Genomic DNA, 24,419 nt, shown 5'->3' with positions numbered 1-24,419 from the left:
TTACGAACGCCAGGGTTCCAGACTGCGCAATATTAAGATTTCTAGTGCTTGGAACAGGCTACGTAGCAATGATATTTTAACTGTGATGTTATGTCGCGCGTGATGTGGACGAAAGTGCTTTCTATCACCACTAGATACAAAAGAGTGTATGTCAAAATAACCACGACTATTAAAACATTTTTATCTTAAGTAAGTTTTTATATTTAAACGACTTTTTTAAAATTATGTATGACATACTTATCCATAACTAATATATCCTTTAAGTAAATTTTGTTACTAACTCACTAATATTCTATAGAATCAATAGATTCTGAAACATAATTTATTATTACTACAAAAGTATTGAAGTGTATGAAATATTATTTACTATGTTAATTATCGTTATATGTTATTAAAACACTAAGTCATTGAATAAAGTTGTAAATAACTTCTTCTTTTTTTATTGCGAGAGACTAATAATTTCAACAGTACAAAGTCTCTCAGAGTCGCTAATATCTTATATTAACTAAAGATAAAAAAGCCGTAACAGAATATATTTAATACTGATGTATTAAATAAAAAAAAGTTTCCTGGTTGCTTTAAATATGTGAGGATCATCGGATTTTAATAACAATATTTATTGTTGTATCGTGGTAATATAGTTGTAAATCTTTCTAAACATATTCTTGACTTAAAGCCGTTGATATTTACGCAAAATAAATAGTTTTTCATCAAAAACTGTTTTAGCTACTTTGATTTAATATTTTGTTACGTATGAATTTATCCCAAAACGATCTGCGCATAAATTTATCTCCGCCAAAAATTCTTTTATATCGTCCGCACAAAAGCAGTTTTTTCTGGTATAGATAAAAGCGGATTACATTGTATCTAGTATTATTATTTATTACATTTATATAAATACATATATAGATAATTCAGTAAAAATTTTAATGGCATTTTTCAATTTATTCCTTATTTTGATAACTTATATTCATATCGATGATTGTAATTATATTCCATATTTAAAAAAATTATATTCCATATTTATACATTTTATCTAACACGATTGGAATTAAATGTATTATTGAATTATATTTGGCTTACTTGGAAGCTGGACATGAGCAACTGTGACATAAATAAAAGAGTGTGTTTATTGTAACGTACCATACCATGACCGTCATAGGAACGTATCAGGCAAAACATGTATAGTTACAGCGGTAAAGGACCGCATAATACCACACTGAGTTCGTCAACCCGCCTACAAAGCGTGGTGATTATAGTATATTCACTCATAATATATCTTTTTTGAAGCTTATGCCTTGCAGTGATCGTTGAAGAACTGAAACGACGATGCTCTTTTCGGTTCAGTCACAAACCAACACCGACTAATACCAGAAGAGACCACTATAGTTCTCTTTTAGAGAGTTTAACATAGCGTATAGTGTTTTATTCTATTAAAATTATTGTATTTATACAACGACAACCAATATTTATTTTACACTTTAAAATTTAAAGTTATGTAAAAACATTTCAATATTAAGTTGAATCATAAAATAATAAGTATAAATCAAATGTTATCATTCGCTTGTAGTATATTTTATCGTTCTCTATAATGTTATAATCCATTTTATCGGCAGGGATTACCTAAATCTAGGATTGTAAATGACGACAACGTGTCCGAATTAATTCCGCGATTTCATTATCACTAACACATGAATCTGAGCGCTGCGATTGGTTGCTTCGCTTACTCGCTTCCAAATTCAGTTTTATGATCGTTAAATTTGAAATTTTAAAGTCCATTACTTTCAACGCATGCGTCGCGTTTTGATATGTGCGTATCTGTAATCCATTTTTACTGAGCATTAAAGTAATCAGAACTATATTTTGAAGGTCTACGGAAAGCGATTAGTTTTTCGATAACTGTTAATAACATGTTATTAAGCTAATCGTGTTATCTTTACAGTTACCTAAAGTTTCGCCGTGGAAGCCACACGGGTGATATATTGTTTTTATCTCCAATATCATTAGGTAGCGAAATGTATATTTTGTACAAATCATCACGCCGGTACGGATTTATTTGAACATTTGTCGACTTTAGACTCAACAAGGAATTTAATTAACATTCTTTATTTGAATAAAAACAGATAATAATAATTAAAAATCAGAAGTGTTGTGTAATTTTCTTTTATAAGAAAAGTACCAATATTTAGCCACTTCCGCACATGCAGTGGTAGTCGTGCAATAAAATGCACCGCCCGCCAGCCCGCTGATAAATGCGTATGCAGCAAACAATGCGAATCACACAACCGCCACTGCAAAATTACTCATCACGTGTTTCACCCCTCCACGGGGCATCTTCAGGAGTTATGTTACACCGATTAGTGCCAAACACAGAGTCTGTGTGTCTCTGTGTTTGGCTCTGTGGTTGTGTGAAATAATAATTTTAATTTTACTTTTCTCTAAATAAATCTTTTGGATCCCGTCATAACATGACTACAACAGTGTTCATGATATTAACATTTATCAGATATGAGAGAAAAATTAATACTACTGTCAAATTGTTAATCAGTTTCGTGAAAAGCGATTTCCGATTGTTGCCTGTGCCATCCGATTGTTAGATAAAATGTAATGTAGCCTAATATTTCTGCAAATAAAGGCCACAATAAAAACATTATATACATTGATAAATTTTCACGATGCACGTCTATGTCAAACGTCACATCCATCTCAAGCGAGCAGTCTTAGCACTGACAGAACATCTCTGAGATAAGTATGATAAATCAGGGCTTACAGCGGCCAGATCAGAAGGATTTCACGTGTTATCGTATTCGAAATCCGACAATATACGCGGATTACGGTGACCACGCCCCAGCTTCGATTGCGGACAGTCCCGCTGCAGTTTGGATAAACCACTTCAACGTAACATAACAATTTACGACCTACGATGAGATTAAGATATCTATATCTATATCTTCACGTAATAAATACATTCGTAAATTCTAGATGTTTACTATAATGCTGCCGAAAACGCTGTACCGCGCCTTAGGAAAGCGCGGAGAGGTGGGGACGGTGCGCCTAATACTCCCCTCGTCTTGAGCATTCCTAAGACGTAGTACAGCGGTTTCAGTAGCACTTTTTAAAATGTATACAGAACACTGTCTTTCTCCTAGTTATATTATATATGCTGGTAGGATATAGGTGTAAAAGCTTTAGAGGTGATTGTGGTGAGGTTTGCAAAAAGCTGAAGACTGTAGGCATATTTTCAATCACGATGTATAAAGTGATCGCCCTGAAATGTGTTACATAATTGTATTTTTTGTATCAGAATGTGACAGTCCAATAACTTCTGGCAATACAAAGTGTGCAAGGACAGATTGTAATTAGTTAGCAGTATTATGTCGTCTGCCCTGTAGATGAACGTCGCTTGCCGCTCCGTGGTCACAACTCCTGAACCGCAAAGCTCCACCGGCCATCTATTCATGTTACTTTTGAGACATGATTAATTAACAATATGGTGTTACGTAAGAAATTAAACTGTGGTAGGTTGTTTCTTATCTGTACATATGGTGCTTTCCATAGATACGAACGTAGACTAAACAATCCCCGGCGACGGTTTTGTGTACGTCCCGATTTCTCTCCTCGATGTTTCCACGAATTATTTGCTGAAACAATAGCACGCTTCATGTTTGTGTCGTAAACCATTTTACTTTTACCCCAAAATTGTTTACACTCGACAAGTGTACAACCTTATCACGTTGCAATAAAGTTTAAAATCTCATCATCGAGTTTACAAGTGGTATATTTTTAAATTTGTCGCCTTGTAGACATTGACGAAATGTCACTCGCGGTGCCTTTGAGATTAAATTCTGCTTTGATAATTGCTTTTTAACGTGCATCTAGATTTGTGATTACGGCCAAGTTTATGAGTTGTATTCCTTAATGAGTTTTCTTCTCGTAACATTGGATTAAGCTTTACTCTTGTGTGGTAATACCTGACCGCTTATGGTCCTTCATATTTATCAGATAGCTTGATAGCTAAAATTTACATGTTAAGATTTCAAGTGTCGAATTTAACATGTTATCAGGTGTTTGGTTGCCCCATTTCGCATTATGCTATTATTATTTATTAAGCAAACGATTATATAGCGCGCTATAATGATTGCGATTTTAATAGTTAATTCCATCCGTTCACTTATCTGATAATAACGAGCACGAAATTAGTAGATTTATGTAGTCGATGTAATTTTTCGCATCGTAATATATCTTTGCAATGTGTACAATAGTACGAGGGACAATAAGGAACTGCTCCGAGGCTAAGCGACGTCACGCGAGCTACAGACAGCGAGGTTATAGAGTGGCTCGGCTGGACTTGACCAAACAAAGACGTGAATAATCGGGTAAACATGGGCCAAAGGGGCGATATCGTGACCGCGGTGCAAATATTGACGCTTAGACTTTGCGTGCACGAATGTTGCCCTTTGATTGATTGAACATTGTGGTCACCTTAGTTCCGTCCGACTACTGCCGTTTGTATCTATAAGTATGAATAACCAGTTGGCTTAACCGAAATGTTTACGATGAATGAATCCTATGATAATAATTCATTGTATATTTTTTGTTGATAATATTATTACACGATTTAAAGTAAGACAAATAATTATAGAAAGAGATACGAACATATACATTATCTAGACTTTATAAAATTAGTCATTCTTTTGTGGGCAATTGTGTACGGATCAATACACTTCTATGTAATGTCTATAAATTATGTAGTAATAAATTGAAGTAGTTAATAAAACAAAAACTTATAAAAAAAACCTTATAGAGTTTGGGAATCAATTGTTTCTCAGTATTAAGGATACCCTAAAAAGGACCACAAAAAAAAATCCCGTCTAAGTTTGTTGTGGGCTCTTTTCAAATCAAGACCCGATGGAAACCGTCAGAGCTTTATGTTGAAAGATGACTTGTAGGGGTTCCATAATTCTAGGTGCTATCAAATTGGATTCTTCTGTTTTTCTTCTGATATTCTTCTCTTCTTGCTTATGGTCACTATAAATTTTTTTTTTTTTATATATAATATTATATTCATTCCTGTTTTTGCGTTACAAATACCTTAGCAATTTATTTAAGACCATCATATAAGTATATTAGATATTAAAATAAATATTAGTTTATATATACATATGGTATCATTATCATTGCTTATTATATTAAGCTTTGAAAAAGTTAAATGAAGAACTATTAACTGACAACAGTTAAAGACAAGGTTAAGGAAACAAAAGTAATGCAGCAAAAATAAGAGTTATAATTGTCTATGACTGACATTTTCTTTATATAGATCATCCTATCAGAGATTTATAAACTATTTTCAAAAATACTCTTAAACTTTGGGTCCACATAAAAATACTACCTCGTTCAGAAAAATAACTTTACAAATTCCATCTGTAGGTTTTTTATTATTTTTTAATTAAAGTATAAAAATCCAGTTTCATTCGCTCATTTAAACTAACATGGTTGATAATATAATGTACACATCGAAAATTGTTAAATTTCACTTTAAAAGAGCAACTGTTGAATTTCTGACCGGCTCTTTCTCAGCAGATCGTCATTCCAAGCCGGTGGTAGCAGTTTTAATGTTTAAATAATATTTTAATTAATAATTTAAAAATTAATGTAAATGCTTAATTGAATAAATATATTTTTAACTGGAAAAAAATTAAATTACTTTTTTTGGGCCTTTAAATTAATTTCGGCGCCCAGGGGCTCCAGTATCGAGCTCCTTGAGAATCTCTTATCTATTGCACATATTTCAATATGTAAAATATTGTATGGTTAAAGATTAAAATTATTAACACCAATATGAATGAGAAACGAAATTTAAAACGCAGTTTACTAAAGACGCAGTATACTTTATAGTTAATTAGATTAAAATCTATAAAATAAAATATTCTCAGTCGATATGAACACGTCTGCCATCTGACAATCTATACATTGTAAATACACGGCTTTCAAAGCCTTATCTTGTACACTAATGTTTGCTTACAAGGGTACACATGTCCAAATCGGATTTACAACGTACCGAGACGAGGGCAAAGGAGGGTCGGCAGGGAAACATATACGTCCTTTTAAACCTAAACCTTAGTAAATTTTCTTTCTGCCACTTTCTTATCAATTGATATATTCCAAATTAATCGTAAGTCTTAAATATTTTTAACTGTAACATTACTTGCCGTCCTTTGTTTTTATAGGGTGTATTTACGTAAAATCAATTCTTGACAAATTTTAATGTGCAAAAAAATATTTTTTTTATGCTGGACGAATTTCGTCAAATCTGTTCTTAGTCGACGCTTTATTGGTGAAAATAACATTTATATGAAATTTCAAGACTGAGCCTTATGGTTCCAGAGATACTTTGATGAGTCAGTACATAAGTGGAATTCTCTTATACAAGATAATTGGTTAATGACTTTAAAGAGGTCAAATCATTCGTTTCAGAAATAATAAAATACTTAATGATAACAAAGTAAAATAATCGGTTTTGAAATTCAGTTTGCATAGTATGTAATTCACATTAATTATGTTTACCATCTGTCCCTGCATATTATATATATATGCTGTCAGTTGCTGGATTGTCGCAATGCAATCGAAAAAATTATTGTTACTTATTTCAGAGTGATCACTTTATATATAGAAATAGGAGAAGCATTTCTTCAATTAAATAAAGTGTATTCCTGGCAAATGAGTTACACATTTCTTAAAAGCTTTCAAACGTTTTAAACTTTCTATATATATGTATAAGTAGACAGAAATGCCTATGCCTTCCAGTAAGCGTCTATCGACTGAAAAGACGATTAAATATTTTATAATTTAATAGCACAAATATGAAAAAATAATAACTAGTGGTATACATACTGACGCTACCTTATCATCGATATCGAAATTTGTGTTTGATAAATTACAACCATCATAACACGGGGCGAGCGTTTAAACTGTCGATATACGATATCAAGCGATACGCGCTTTGTCGCCGCCGCCGGCAAATCAGAGTCATAAAACAAACGTAATTTCGCCTGCGATACGCAGCGCTGGGCTCGCGATAAGATATGTCAGCCCGAAATCTGAAGCCGTGGGATTTCGTACTGGCGTTATTGGAATTCACAAAGCGGCCCCGGTCAAAGGGTTTATGGCGGCGCTGTAAAACTGCCCGAGTTTGAGTAGCAAACTTTAATAAGACATCTAATAACTATGTCACAAAAATTAAAACATTTTTAAATTCGGCACTTCTCAACATGTACTAGTCTGTACGTTCCGTTACTGAATATAGGCCTCCCCATAGATTTCCAATGGGACCGATCGGAAGCGGCCTGCACACAGCGTCTTCCTTAACAAAGTCTTGTATCGACTTTATGGTCAGTAGTCTATCATTATACTTCATTGAAATAAGTATTTAACTATATGCAAATAACATTCAAATGTTGAACGTGATTTATAAGAAACAGCCAAAACTATCGGATAACGCACTCATGATTATATAACTTTATAAGAAATAGATTATATACATAGAATTTGGATATAGGTTATTTGGATATAGACCTTTTAATAGAAAAGAGTTAAAGATTTGACTCCTATAAGGGTTACAGGGAGATCACTCTGAAACCCTACTAGAATGAAAAAAGCATATAACTTCTAGCAGTACAGAGTCTATAGCGAGAGATAGTAAATAATAATTAATATTAATGTTAAATAAAACGAATTTAAACATTAAAAATCAAATTTTAATATAAAATTTCGTAACCGTTTATTCTTTGTGTATTACGTGTGTTACTTTATTACTCATGTGTGTCATTTTATTACTCACTACTTACTTACTTAGTGTGTTACTTTATTTATTATCTCTGAAACTTGATTTTCGGATAGGATGTATTAAATATTAATTGGCAGCAAAAGAAGTATACGTTCGCTCTTTTAAAGCTTTTTAACCTATGAGCAATTATTTTGTATTTATTTACTTTGCAAACATTGGACGATAAAAATTGAAAATAACATTATATTATGATAAAAACATAAGACGTCTCTCACCTCTGATGGGATAGGAATCGTGGCTTTGCGGTGGTGGTGGCGAGGCAAGCCTTGGCTCCGGTCGGGACACGGTGGAGCCCCATAGAGACTGGCAAATACCATTACGCAGAGCTTCACTGGCAGACACACCTGGAAAATAAATGTTTACGTAAAAAGGCTTGTTCAGTCACCAGGAGTATAGTCGTGTTAAAGACTATATTAATCATAAGTTTTATTTGTAGCAATGCGTTAAATTACGCGTCTGTTTATTTGTTAGTTGTCCGTTTGACTTTATTCAAATGATCATTGTGAACACGGCTTTCTAATTTAATCTATCTAATTGATTATGGGGCGTTGCAAATCGAAAATGATCAGTCATTATTCTCTTAATACGAACAAATCACGCTTGTAGTGCGTGTACTCGACCTTATGCGATATACATTCGTAAGTAGCGACTCGTTGACCACTACTTCACTGTGGCGGAATCAATGTATTCAATTGAAACAACTTCATATAGCAAATTGTTAATGCGCTGAATAAATTGAAATTGTAAAATTTCTGTGTGTAATGTTGTTACAAATTTACAAAGGCCGTCATTAAAAATTAAAACGCATTAACGGATATCGGATTTTAACTGAAAACCATTACAGTGAGTCCTGTTTGTCTCAATTGCATCCGACAGTTATAATTAGCAATGGAGCGTTTTAAATTGAATCGCTTTCAAATTAATTGGATATCACCCGTTTATTTTTATTCTGATCCAAGATACATGCCTACTATCTCCATTACGTTTTCACTCGAAATATATTAAATATTTTTTTTCATCATGGCCGTATAAATTTTATTAGTATTTACATATATTTTAGTATTTGGTTAACAAACAGTCGGTAACAAACAGTTTGGTTAACAAACTAGTTTTTTATAGTTATGTCACCTTTTCCGACAATATTTCAATACAGTTTACAGTATAATAATATCTTAAGAGATCATAATGCCTAGGCGATTTAAGCGACTATTCTCTCTGTGCTACCTTTACGTCATCATTTACTGTACCTGTAAACCCACGAATTATTTGTCTACAATCAAAACAATATTTCAATTCGTCATTGTTGATATTCATTAGTTAAAAAAATCTAATCAAAATATTTCACAGTTTTTTTATATCAGAACTTTACACAGAATAGCAATATGATGTGAGATGGTGGTGATGGTGATGAACAGATATTACAGACCTAAGCTAGATCGTCATCTATTGACCCTTTTAAGTTTTTTTTTAAAGGAAATGATAATAATTCGAGAATAATAAATCTCAGAGATTCGGCCCTCCTGGGCAGCTTAGAATCTGAATTCTATACTTGTCTCGATTGGTAGCCCAAATTGAGTATTACTTTCAGAGTTCCTTTCTTAAGAAAATTCATAAATCATCCGATAAGACTAGGTCTATCTGGTAAAACAAATTATTTTATATTCTCTGAGGCTGCAGAGTGAGTCGTTAGACAACAATCCCATATCATTGCTGCTATGGTAACTATTTCAGTAGATCAAATCGACACCAATCGGTTCTCTCGAACGGTCCAGCGACGGAATGGTAAACTGGTATTGCGCCTGACCCAAGGAATAGGAGGCATGGAATTTTAACTCAAGCAAAGCAAGAGCTCGGCGGCCAACTGACCCAATGAAAATGATACGTTACGGTGGAAGACGGATAGGCCCTCGAGCTTTGCTACCTAAAAAGAGCTATAAACTAAACAGATTTAGTGCTCTACTACTATACCCGCGGAATCTGTAAATGCCAGTAAGACAGAAGAAGACCTTGATTAAAAAACTCGAAGGCCGTCGAGGTGAATTACCATAAAGAAGTCATAATTAGCGGCCTGTCTTTAGCCGTCTGCTACCATCAAATAAGCGGAACCGTAATTACAAGGAGGCAAATAACAATGACAACAACAACAGCATGAGCTGGTAGAAATGGCGTGGGTGGGCCAGCTACTAGGTAGACTGACGATATAGTTAAGTTCACGGGAAGTCTCTGGTTGCAGGCAGCTTAGGACCGATCACGTAGTCTTTGGGGGAGGCCTATACCTTGAAGTAGATATTCGTAGACTGAAAGGAAGAAGAATAAACAACGAAAGACAATCAAAAAAAAGAGTATGCTGTTGATAATGTAAAAAATAAAACTGTGAGACAAGGTAAAAAAACAGTATAAAATATGGTTAAAAATTCCATCGCAACTATCTTAGATCCGATGTTCGATGAAAAATATTTAACGATAATACTTTATCGGCGCGAGTTTGGGTAATCACTGCCGCGGATACAAGATAACGCGGAGATAATTACATTTATCGCTTGTAATTACTTGTAATACCATGTATTTGATTGAGCGATGTACAAAATTAATGTAATTAACGAAAACTCAAGTGTTTCATTCAAAAATTTTGAAGCGACCTAGTTGGTTTTATTATTCATTGACTATCTGGTTCAACATCAATCTTTTCGAAGTTTACTAAAATATTCTACGTTCATTCATTTTCTGCATTTACCGGATGTTATTTGTTTTATCGAAATATGAGAGATTTACTTATCTCACCCATCACATACCCTGTAATCTGAAACTGTCATAGGGATTATAGGAATTTCAATTATTCATGCTCTGTGACAAGCAGAAAACAAATTGACGAGGAAGTATGTCCTATGACTTACGTTGCGCCTGATGTTTACTACATCAGGCACGATCTTCATTAATAAATAAGACTAAAATAGGTAGAATTTTGTTTCATTCAGAATTTTTATATACAAAGCATGTCTTCTATTATACGAAAATTTTAGCTTGTAAAACTTTGTGACATATTGTATCTATAATAAAAACATGTGATATTCACAGCTCGATTTCTTTCCGATAATAACATAGTTACTAATCGCTATTTTATATTATAGTATGCGCGCAAGTACCAGTTACTTCCAAAGGTCTGTATGCGGCAGGAAGAGTGTCAAATAGTTAGTTAAACATAATCCGGTTAATTTGATTCAAATTAAGATCATCTATGCATGCGCACCGCCCGCCAGCCCGACTTTGTTACACGACTACCACTGCATGTGCGGAAGTGGCTAAATATTGGTCCTTTTCTTACTTAGGATGGACTTCCGCGAGGTAACGCCTGATTCCATTAAATAGTTGATCTTAATTTTAATCTAATTAACCGGATTATGTTTAACTAGCTTTACATATAACTTGATATACAATAAGATTTAAACTTCTGGGTTATCTAAAAATGTTCATTACCTTACTCGTTATCATCATACATTCTCTTACCTTTGTCATCATAATCCTTTCATCCATGCTGTCTATTATTGGATCTAGACCTCGGTCTAGATTTCCATCTAATTTTGCGTACAAAACGACCTACGTATAACGTATTCCTACGACCTAAATAAAGCCGTCTGCTTGCTTTACCTTGCAAGCTCATTGGCCATCTGTTCTGCGCTCAGTTGCCTGCCCATTGTCACTTATACTCTTTATCCTCCCTGTTAATATAGTCAAAGAATGTTTCAAGGAAGATAAAACTGAATTCGCAATACGTAAAAGAACTAGATCATTAGTGTTTACGCTTAAGCGATATATAAATCGAACGGCCAATGTAACGGACATTTCATAACAGGATAAGAGCGATAAGAGGCAAGGACAATCTGTGCATCCCGGAGGAAGATAGCAATTCGGTGGCGCCAGACGCGACGCCCGGTCGTTGTCACGCGTAATTTTGATATATGCGCTCGCGCATCGTCTCAACTGATTTCCTTCAAGCATTGATGCCGCTTCATTATTAAGTTATGGCCAATTTTGTCATTGAGACTCGACCTGATCGAGTATTATAGGAAATAATAATACTTATACAGGATTTTGCTATAGTCTGTAAATAATTCTAAGGCTTTATTACTCTCTCATTTAATAACGACAATACTATATCTTAAATACGTTCATGTTTAAAAAATTCTTTGGTCAATAAGATAAATTATTAACATTCACCAATTAAAGTAAGCTCTTCAGAGTTTCATATTAATAAGACTTTTAAGATTTACACGAACTTTTGAAATAAAAAAATTGTATATCAGATAGAACTAATGTAAATAATTAATAAGTTTTAAATACCTAGGATTAACTGACATATCAAAAACGCCTAGTTATTCCCTATATCCACAAGTAGTGTAAAATGTTTACAACGACAAGAACATTATTTCAGAAGAAGAAGTTTCGCGCTGAGCATAAATCCTTTTTACCAAATACGCAATAATACCGTTTGGTAGCGGTTTGCATCCAGCATCTTCCCAACACCTTAAAAAAGTCATCTGTAAACTTTGTGTACATAAAAATGTGTAAAATGGTACATAAAAATAAGAAACCGGTAAAATTCTGTTTTATTAATACAATCTTCTTAATTCCTATTGGTCAAGGAATATGACTAAGTTGAATAACGACTAGAGTCTCTATTTTTAATCGCCATTATGCTGTCCAAAGTTAGAATGTTATTTGTGAGAAAGTTATGTTATGTATTATACATATGCTTAGGTGCTATAGATGCTTGTGTTCTAATAGGAATATATCCAGTTAAACAATGTGCCTTCTGCCATAGGCCTCATCTAACAACTTTCATAGCTTATGTTAAATAATAACTACCTCTAATGATATCCCGTCATCAGTTTTAAGTCGGCGTCACATCATCTCTATAATACCAGTAGGAGACTTCTCTTTTTCTTTTTAGACAATTGATTCCCAAATGCAAGCCTCCCCCAAAAAACTTCACGATGACCAGTCCTGTGCTACCCCATCTAGCGATTTACCTCTCTCCAGTGGGAGACTATTTAGCATTATTTTTTTAATACTAATTTATTAAATATTGTTATATACATCAAAGTGTTGTTAAAAATCGATGTATGAATTTACACTTTATCGTCTTTTTCGGTTGAAATAGTTTTGATTGTTGAAAAATGTGTCATTATTGTTCACCATAGCATTGGGCTCGCAGGTTTATATCGCAGAGACCAGGGTGGTTACATACGTACGTTACGTTTGTTTAAAGTTTATTTATTTCTTGTTAAACGATTTTAAATATAACATAAAACTAACAATTGTACAATTTGCTGAAGAGTGAATCTATGAGAGAAGTGTGTGTGTGCGTATTCATCTGTGTGTATGCAAGAGACATCTTTACTCAGAGGAAAGAGTTGGTAGCAATAAGCGCAAAATACAATGTTTGTTTTATATTTCTACGAAAGCTTTGCAGATTTATTATATATATTTTAACATAATTTGGTTACCAGATTCTTTCTAGGCGAACCGACTATTTGGTTAGGGTTGCGGAAAGCTGCTGAATGCGGGCAGCGATCGAAGAATCGCGGTGATCTTTGTTGTTGAAGTTTGTTGATAACATCCTTCCACTTATTCTTATCAATATAAACTTGTACTTGCAAAAACAAATCTAAGAATTTTAAGGTACATAAGAATAGAACAAACATTTAAAAAAGGCAAAAAGTTATTGATTTTACGTGATATTATAATATATCTACGTGAGTTATGGGACTAATCCTACAATTACGTCATAATCCAAGCTCTATAACCAAAGTTTTATTCTAAATTTAGTTTTCATTTATAAATTACATTGCATGTGTTTACAATATAATAGTGAAACAAAAGAACGGTCGGTGTGGCGCCAGTGGCCATCAATGACCGCCGTCCGGCGCGGGAGCAACTAATTCGTAGCTGTCAGCGGCAATTGTACCACAGCTTCCTGTGCTACGGATCCTCGGGCTAACCGATCGCTAAATATTTCCATATCGATGTTACAAAACGTATTTGTTCTAAGCCTAAAAATACGAAATCGTTAGAGCAAATGTAATGAGTTGTTAGGAAAGTAATTTTTTTTTCAAAAAATCTATATATAGAATAGGTTATTATAGGCACTTTTGAATCGTCAATCAACATTGACGGTATTGTTTTTCCTACAAGATACGTCGGAGAAAAATGGTCATAAAAATATATTTAGATTTTTCATTTCTTTAAATAATAACTATAGATACATCTATCTTAATCAATTATTACGCATATTTAAATAAAAAAAAATACAGCGAATTTGTCGCAAAAATATGAAACCCAGACCGAACGTCGCTCAATTTTTTTCTGTTTAGGAAAAAGTTTTTAATACTTGTATTTTTAAATAAAAAAGTTGAAATAAATTTTAAAACATTCTTTTACAAAATGTTACAATTGCACTGTATTGCGCAAATTTCTGAAGTGAGATCCGAACGGACTAAGCAGGTACCACTCAGGCGGGCGCGTGTTAAATTAAAAAGCTCAAATAAGGGCGGCCGTCAGACGGCGCCGGGGCCCGTGGCGCCCCGCTCAAATAACCAACGTCCGACCCCTCCCCCCTCACCAGCCCGCACCCCACCACCACCGCGAGCCCCACGCTGCGATCATTCAATTACCGACGCCTTTATTGCACCCGATGCGGATCGTTACACCTAACAATCTATTGCGCGTTTGTCTCGACGTATGATCCCACAAAAACATACAGTCCTCCAGCACACTAAAACAAGTCCATCACTTTACAGAGGAAATCCGACTTTTCTGTCTACAAAATCCTGTTACTATAACTATGACCAACAACTAAGCATCGCTTCTTAGAGATATCAAGATCATTAATGTTTTATCGAGATTTAATAATAATAAATTGAAAATCAATCAATCCTTTTATTGCCATCAGTTAATTTAGAACACAGAACGTTGACTTATAGACATAGGCCTCCTCCATAGATTTCCAATAAGACCAGTTGAAAGCGATCTGCCTTCAGCGTTTTCCAACGACCTTAACAAGGTCATTTATCCTCCTAGTGGGCCTTCAGAACTTTACGGCCTAAGTGGCTCAAATATGGCCTAATATAATATGGCCTCTGTATGACTATTTGCGACTGTGACCTTGGCAATAAAGCTTAGAGTGTGAGATCAGATTTCAAAGCCGTAAATCTTTCATCTTAAGGCATTGTGGGAATTTGGGGCTCTTGAATTTTAATAATCGGTAGTAATTATCAAAAACAAATATGTTTAGATAACGCTATGAACTCTGGTTTCGAGGTCCGATAAAAGCTATTACATTTTTTCTCCGAATCAATAGCAAAGAGTGTAACGAATATATTTCGTAATATATCGAGTTAGTAAATATATTCCTAACTGTTTTACGAACTATTAAGTAATTTTTCAAAGCTGTTATCCTTCTACTTTAGAAGATATGTAAACATTAATATCATAATTTCAGCAATAAGATTTTCCCTGCTGGACATAAACCTCCCACAAAGATTTCCAATGGGATCGGCTAGTAGTCTGCATCCGGAGTCTGCCCACCTTGTCTTAAACAATTTATAATTTAATAATTTTTGTTGCTCAAGATGATTTTTGTTTGTCCTTTGACATTTACAACAATTAAAACTTATAATTGTTTTGAGGTATCAGAGAACAGAAAACGCTTAGGCTAATCCTTGAAGTGAGAAAAAAGAGACAGACTGTCATAACATGAGATGACAGACTGACGTAACGCAATGGCGGATACCCCCGTCTTGCCGCACGCATGACTAAGGCGTGGTACAGCGATTTCGGTAGCACCGTTATATTTAACAGTAACTAAATTCGCAGGCTCTATCAGTATCTTCAGTTAAATTATCTATTTCAAAGTATTAGGAAGCCGTCACACTCTTAAATCTATACGGACCATACGGGATCTATACGGACGCATCATTTAATGCCTTGGCGCAGAGGCCAATTGCATTTGAAAAACATAGAATAACTCATTATGACTGAATAGTGTCATATAACATGGCATGTTGTTATATAATCCCTGTCTATCAATATACAAAAGGTGATGTTCCGACGGATTATGAATTAGTTGGAGTGAAATAAACATGTTTTAAAAAGGGAATATAGGTGGCCTAGGTGTTATTTTATGCTAGCAAACGGTGAAGAAAAATCTCTTGCGTAAAATAAGGACCAAGCTTGCGTGGTTTACAATTCTCTATAAGAAGTGATAAGCTAATACAATACCAAATATATTACGATATGAACTGTAAGTACACAAAACATGTACTTGACAAGCAATCATCAGATAAATGCCACCAGCGCGTTTTATCGCAGTCAAAGCGAGCCGAACGGAGTCAATTAGCCGCGGATGTCGCAAGACAATCGTCCGTTGAGCCCTCAATGGGAACGGGTCCTTCATTCATCAGCTAGAATTTATTATTAGCCAGTGATGTACAAATCGTTCGATTCACGATGAACGAACAGCAGATGTGTGGAGTAGCCAATCAATAAACGTAATGGAATTTTCGATATGTATATTTTAAATTAAAAAATTATTTAACTCATTAGTATTACTCTTACTTTGCATTTATTTGTCTAAATATATAAAAGATTTCTTCCATGTACTGACTCATCACGGTATTTCTAGAACCATAAGAATGAAAAACTTTTAAATTTAATAAAAATATTCCTTTTTTTATGTGCAAATCACCTAAGAACAGATTTTATGAAATATACACAAGTAGTTTTGAGAGAAATTTACCAAGTTCGCGGCGCCGGCACGGGAAGAAGTATAAGGTTTAAAGAGGCGAATGTATAAAATGATCTGAAATATATAACAATATTTTTTTCACGCTAATGCGATAGTCCAATAACTTATGGCAGTGCAAAGTTTGCAGGGATAGCGAGTAAATATATTTCACTGAAGATCACCAAAGAGCAATGAAGAAGGCTACGCTCGGAGTGTAGCTGCAAGATCGAATTAGAAATGAAGAGATCCGCAAAAATTCCAGTCATAGATGTAGTTCGAAGAATTGTTCGTCTGAAGTGGTACCGCCCATTCAGCCGATTGCCAATGGGGCTAAAAGGATCTCGAGCGACCTGAAGCCGGTGGATACGGTGCGGTTAGGCCCCCACTGGGTGTGCGGAGGATATAATTAAAGTCAGGAGAAATGCCGAAAAAAAGAAGAATCCGAATTTATGATACACTTTGTAACTTTATTATCATTACGTTATTTATTTTTTTATTTATTATTTTGATTTTTGGATAGGGTATGTCATACGTAAACTGACCGCTAATGAGCTATAAATTCACACCTTTACAGATTTTATACACATAACCAATTACCTTTTATTAAATTTAAAATTTATAATTCCAATACTTCCTTTCAACGCCATACGATCGACTGATATTTAAAGGATTAATGAATACGGTAGCTAAATTCGAAGAGTCGTCTCTAAAGCTTTCACTGCTAATCCGGGTGTCAAGTTACGCGGAGTATGGGTGGTCAGCCGTATAGTGCATTATTATTGACCGCCACAATCGACCCACTGAGAGTGGACAATCTAGGGAATGCAAGCGGAAACCAATAACAGATCTCTTGTTCGATAAGTCGGGCATCAGATGCTTGTTCTGTAATGCTATCGTCACAATCAATAATAGGAATATTATAATTGAAATGTACAATTATAACTACATTTGAATGACTAATTGTTCCAAAAATATTATGTTAAAATTTATTATATCGAGTATTATAATTAATCGTGCAGAAGGGTTGATCGATGGCCTTAAGGTATCTGAAAAGGAGAAGAAGGAAGGAGGAGTGGAAAGAACGTGCCGGCAAGTTCAGCGCAGCAAGCCACCTACAAGGTGGTCAGGTCAAGGTGGCAGACCGCTTCCTGTTGACAATGTAGGGAAGAGGCCTATATCTAGCAGCGGACGTCTAATAATTGAAATGACAACAAGGTGTACGATAAATAAAATTTACTTTTGCATTTAATATTTTTTTAAGACATAAAATTAATGAACTAAAGTTCAGTTTCATATCACCAATTTTATTTAATAGTACGAAGTCAGGGCAATTTGCAGCAAAACGAAGAGAACAAAGTGAACAATACCTAATAAAGCCATAATTGTTGTAAGCCTTGTTTCGACACAAGACACTTCTGCTCTTCTAAATAGTACGATCAAAAATCTAACACATCGAATTGGTGCGGATTTTTTAAAATGATCCGTTAACCCACAAAATTTCCGTTACAGGTGAATTTATATCTCGTTTTTCAGTAAAAAGCTTTAAAGTTTTTAAACCTATTTGAATCACCGTGCGTAATGACTCTGAAATATGTTACATTACTTATTTTTGTGTATAAGAATGTGAAAGACTTCAGGCTGTACAACGTTTGCAGGGATAGATAGTATACAATAAATCATTTTAATATATAGTAATCCTAATTTTGAATACGCTTGTATTTTACAATATTATAATTTCGTAATATTTTTATTCTCGATTGATTTTTTTAAAGCTTTTACACCTATAGCCAATCAACCTGTATAAACCTAGTAAATTATATGCGTTAATTTTGGAAATTAAAGTCTAAGTACTCGATGACTAGATTGCCAGTGTTTATTAAAGCCGTTAATACATTATAATAAGTAAACTAATGACCTGACTTCCCTTGAGTTGACTGCCGATGAGTCTGCACAGTTATCAACTTGGTGACACGCCGTCTACTGAATATATTTTATCTTTGAACACAGTGAGCTCGTTATTCTGTGCTATAATGACTCTTTCATTTTTATTAGCAAAACATGCGCTATCCGCAGGTCACGGGAGGTCGCTCCTTCCTGACTTCAGATTATATGAAACAGTTTTTTTTTTACACTCAAATAACAAAGTCGTTTTAATTAAGCTGTAGCTTTGTACCTAATCTATTCTATGAACACCAATCGCTTTAATGGAGGAAGTAGGCGATTGTTTTCGTTAATTAGTGCCGCTGGTAGATTTGAAGCAAAAGCTCAAAGGCGGTAAAACCGAATACTGCAAATTTATAACTGGTTTCAACTCATTTAACTTTTGAAATATTAAGCATATTTGTGGTTTTAATGTTATGTATAAGATTACATTATTTTGGTATTCAAATACTAATTACTTCTTAAAAAGATGTTATCGCCAGGTAACACAACTCCTTTCATCACTTACCAGTCCATTGTCATATCATTTCAACCACAGTATGCACTATTATATTATAAAAAAATAGCACAAATAAGTTGGTAATAAGGATATGTATGTACAATTAACATATCAAGTTACATTTTATTATTTTTTGTTTTCAAAATAAGTCTAAACATTTCCAAATAGCCATTATTACAATTATCATCGTTACTGCTACACATAGATCTTTGCCATAGAATTCTATAAGGACCACTGGTGTACGGCCTCCAACGTCCTTTGACCAACAAGTTCGTCCACCTCGTGGGCGGACACAGGACGGCTGTGCTTGACGGATTGTAATCTGCCCGCTATGTGGCTTACAATTACCTCTTTAACTTGCCTATCCGCTGCGCTATTTCTGATTGGATCATGTACAGAAATCTCGAATCCATCTCCAAAGGCTCGCTGAGCGCCCGCGAACATAACCAGAGATGAGCCCAGGAGCAAAACCTATTCATCTTCTAAATCATCAGTTTAGTCAGTTAAGTCAGTTATAAAGCGCGTCATTACAACTTGATTCGATTAGAACGCCGGCCAGTAAACGCACCGCTTAAGAGATTCTCACGTCAACCGCTCGCCTACTCACATCTCCGTTTTCAGATCCCTGAATAATTTGAGCATCCGTTTCTCTCAATCAAGGCGCTTACTTACCTTATCAGCGATTAACTCCGCTTTGATGTTATTTATGACTGTTTTTTGATGAATTTAATTCAAATATTTATAAACCTATTCAATTTCATTGAAATTTGTTCTGGCATTTATATTTAATTAACGTTTCAAAATAATCTGTTTCATATTTCCTGTACAATATAGTTTGTATGTTTTTATCAATATTATGACAATTGCATTATCTATTTATACAAAAACTTTTTTCTTTATACTAGCCTCAAAAATAATTTTCAACCTCAAGCCTGGGAGAGTTCAACTTTAGCGAGCTTTAAGTAGGCGAGCTACATATCCAGTAATACATTAATTTAAGTAAAATATAAATTTATGTATATAACATATTTCAATGTTAAATATTAAACTATGTACTTTTGTGAAAAAAATATCAAACACTCATATTTAAAGAGAAAAGAAATTTATGATATTAAAAGGAATATATACTTATTTATTTAATTTTCTATTTTGAATCATTTTGATAAGTTGGATAACATACTAGAATATCAAATAAAAAATTTATGGTACAGCTAAAAAGAGTCATTATATTTGTGTCAATATATAACTATGAGCACTTAGTATAATCAACTGATTTTCTATAGACTCAATGTAAACACTATTAGATATGATTAAAGAATTGATTATTACGTTTTAAGCCGTATACAATTTTCTTTCATAATTTAGTCGATAGGAAAGTCATTAATAAACCGAGAAATAATATAATTAGCTGTTCTTTCATCTTTATTTACTATATACATTATTTAAAGTTATCACATCTCAAGGATACTAGACGAGTTTAATGAGATTTAATTTATAATAAAATTTAAATTGTATGTTTTAACTATGAAAAAACGCTACGGGTTCCAAAGGAATACTGTTCTGCGGAGAACCAGTAATGAACTCAATCTTGTTTTTTATTGTCAATAAAAAAGAGTATTCTTTTGACTAAATCAATTGCGTTCTTAAAAATCATGAGCAACATAAAAATCAGACCAAGGTCCGTCTTGTGACGTCCGTCTGGTCCGCGTCTAATCAGGGCCAAGTCACAGCGTCCCGCGGTACGATTCCCACGGACCCACGCCGCCTACGCATGCTCTTAGTCATAGATCGCGATGTTTGTCATCTGCTGCTCTAATTGATCTACGGATCTAGTGGTAAATTAAATCGTGGCTCATCAATTCCTGCGCTGTGTGAATGTTTTTTTTTTCATTCACCTTTTAACGGTGGTAATTTTTATTCAATGCCATATTTAATTAATAATTGACAAATTTTACTTATTTATTTTTAAATAAAAATAAAAATTTTATGTATAACGGCTAACATAATGTCGAAGGCATTCTCTCTTAATAAACCGTTAAACTTATTCTCTGTTGATGTAGGCTTTTAGCTCGGAGGCTTTTACAGCTTCATCTGAGCCGATTTCACGAAGCGGAAGGATCCGTGAACGTAAAAAACCTGTAGAGCGATGCAGAGATATGTATATTAATAAAGGTAGGTGAAACTAGTTAATGTCATAAAACACGAAAAATAATATAAAAAAGTAAAATCAAATTGAGAAGAAAATATGTATATTTATAAAACTACTATTTATATTAATATAGTAAATAATAAAATTCACCTATCGTGATGATTCCTTCAGCCCGTCAAGCAACAGCTTTCGAACCTTAACTTCAAATGCGCAACGATTCCTGATCATCCTAATATCGAGGGAGAGCGCGTTCCAGAGAAAAATAGATTGTATTGCGAAGAAATGAGTAAAGTCGGTACTATGGGAGGGACATTTAAGTAGACAATTGCTCGAGGAGCGAAGTAATAAAAAAACATTTCTTTAAAGTGCGAAATTTAAAGAAACTACACTTTTAAATAAAAATAATGTAGTAAATTATTGCTTGTAAATTATTTATTTAATTTTGATTTGAAAAATAAAGTAATAGAAAAGATACAATAACATTCGTTACAATATCTGCTCTACATGTTTTTCTAACATGATTTTAAATTTTTTACTTTTTGAAATATGGTATATTTATTTCCTTTCAGTATTTTTTTATAGCTGTGGCAGATTTTAATACTAATAGTAAGAAGTTTATCACCTCAGCATTTAGCATATAAAGAGAAGAAAATGAAAAACCTAATCATACGCATCAAGTGTTTCGGTGTTCGCGACTTACCACGACCTAGATTATGTCCATTTAGTGCGGAGGTTTGCCCTTCGTTTACGGGCGCCACTTGGAAACCTTTCAGTTCCAACGACCGGCGATTGGACATGTATCCCCCCACACTTCAGATGAGCAATTCTTCGAGCTATGTAAGTGACTTTGATTCTTCTCTTCATAATGCTTAAATTAAAATTAGTTACTTTGAATTTTGTTCTTTTTTCCCATTGTACTGCGGCATGCAACCACTTTAGGTATTACGAAGTCTAAGGAGACAGATCGTTATAAAATTCGAAACTTAAATTAAGTAAACTTAGCAATTTACAGGAATATAAAGATTAAATTGTGCAGTGGCCTGATTGTCGTGCGAACGCCGGTTCGGGTTAAGAGGTGTTAATTGTGCGAGATTGAATGTTTTCCCAGGGCGTGTTTCAATTGGACGCAATTGTTTGTCTGTTATTTTTCTCTGGAAATAATTTCATATAAAATGTGTTTAAATTATTCATATTAATGAAATGAATTAGAAGAGGACAAAGAATATTAATGTTTTCTTAATTTACTTTAATGACGTCGTATCATGTTGAGTATTAAATGTCGCATTCCGTATCGGATAATAAGACTATTTAACAAATGACTAGAATAAAAGTGTTTCGTTTAATTTTTACTTAAAAGATTATAAATGAATAAAATCTGAGATATTACGATATTATTTTATAATTGGTGCGTGTAATAAACAATGCGAAGATAAAAAATAACATCTTTTCCAATATTTAAACTTCAATTAATATAATTTATTTTAACAAAAGAAAAACGGAAAGACCGTTTTGCCATAAAACCGCCAGTGGCATGTTAATTAAGATGGTGATCTCCTTATAAAAATTATTATAACCTCTTTGGTTTAAAAACTTCTTAACACCAGAAAGAAAATATTAGAAAAAAAAAACTGTTCAATCGGAAAGACGTTGGCTACATAACAACAAGGTCCAATATATTCCTTATTTTTATTTTGACATCATAATCTCTAAAACACTACCTTTTGTAATTGTTTATTTATGTTGTAATTTAAAATAAAATTATAATGATAAGACTTAAAGTGAATAATGAGCACAGACAGGTATAAGATTGAAATTGTAACACTTTTTGAAAAAAAAGGATTAATATCTTTATTACTAATTTTATACTGTGCTATAGTAAGCAAATGAATAGAGGATGACTAGCAAAATATTTTATGAATCAAACTATGTTTATAAGAGCTACGAGGTTAATTTACACTAACCGAAAAAATATATCTGCACTTATTGTTTTTAAATTTATTCGGTCATCAAAGAAAGTATGAGATATACAATATCACATGATTGATTTTTGTCTATCTGTCGGTTGTCAAAAATCATAAACAGCTAGGCAATGAATTCGAGAATGACAGAGTCCCATGGGAACGCCGACCACGAACGAATTAGGGCCAATGTCATGGGACAAGATCCATTATTTGTATCTAATTGATGTAACAAATTTTACATACAGAGGTCATGTTGAAGTGAATCAAAAAATTCTTTAATTAGATCAATTAACTTCATTTTGGTTCATAATACAACCAAAAAACTTATGCATTATAGATATTAAAGTAATTATTAAAGAGTACATATGTATCAGTGTTTGCCTTTTTTTTCATACCGTAGACTTCATGGAAGCAAGCTCATGCTCAGTAACTTAATGAACCAAAAGTTTGTACGGATTTATTTGCGCGATCGGATCAATAGTGAGAAGATACGTAGACGAAGGTAAATAAAAGACATAGCCCAGCGAACAAGTTGAAGTGGGAATGTTACATAGCGCACATAACAGACGGCGGCTGGTGTCCTAAGGTTTTGGAGTGGAGATTATGGACCAGCAAGCTCAGCGATGGACGTCCATACACAAGATTGTCGGAAAAAGTCGGTAGTAGACTGTTTTCAACCGGTTTTTTTTATTTTATGGTGGATGTATGCGGCCGATATTGTTGACATTAGGATCTGTTCTATTGGAAAGTACTATTAGAAATCTATGCGGAAGGTCTATTTCCGGCTATGGATGTCTTTCGTCTGAAATGACGATGATGAAACAAAATAAACAACCTATTATATTCGAAAAAATCCTATTTAAAAACTCCTACACATCAATATATCAGTTTGTCGATGTTTTTCATGTACCAATGAATGAGTAATTTAAAAAAGTGGATGTTTATAATTATGTATTTCATGTCCAAGAAGGTAGTAATAGGATACAAATCATCGGAGTGGCTCAATCAATTCCTGTGCGAAGGCTGAATTATCCGTCAAAGCGCAGTTAGTCATTGGACACAGGCTCGCCGACTTTTGATGTGGACCGCTCACTTGACGATGTCGCCGGTCGCCGGGAACATTCTAATAGGGTTAAGATTTCATGCCATCGGGTCAAGAAGGACGTAGTTAGTTTTAGTTGCCGCATCGCAATGTTGCACATGGCTGAACGTTGTTTGATATCAAGTCGTTTTGATTCTTATCT

General features: G+C 33.9%; 1 protein-coding gene across 1 annotated transcript in view; it reads right to left on the bottom strand.

The window, feature by feature from the left end:
- The window catches only part of sens-2 (senseless-2), a 78,019-nt gene that overhangs the window by 41,217 nt on the left and 12,383 nt on the right, over positions 1–24,419 (bottom strand). Inside the window, exon 2 of the mRNA XM_068765388.1 lies at positions 8,059–8,187. Within this exon, the coding sequence (XP_068621489.1) occupies positions 8,059–8,187 (129 nt within the window). The remainder of the gene's footprint in view (positions 1–8,058; positions 8,188–24,419) is intronic.

Source organism: Battus philenor, unplaced genomic scaffold (genome assembly GCF_028537555.1).
Source record: "Battus philenor isolate CCGP_79_NKW_IND1 unplaced genomic scaffold, ilBatPhil1.0.hap1 SCAF_2, whole genome shotgun sequence".
Lineage (NCBI taxonomy): Eukaryota > Metazoa > Arthropoda > Insecta > Lepidoptera > Papilionidae > Battus > Battus philenor.
This window is presented reverse-complemented; position numbering and strand designations above follow the sequence as displayed.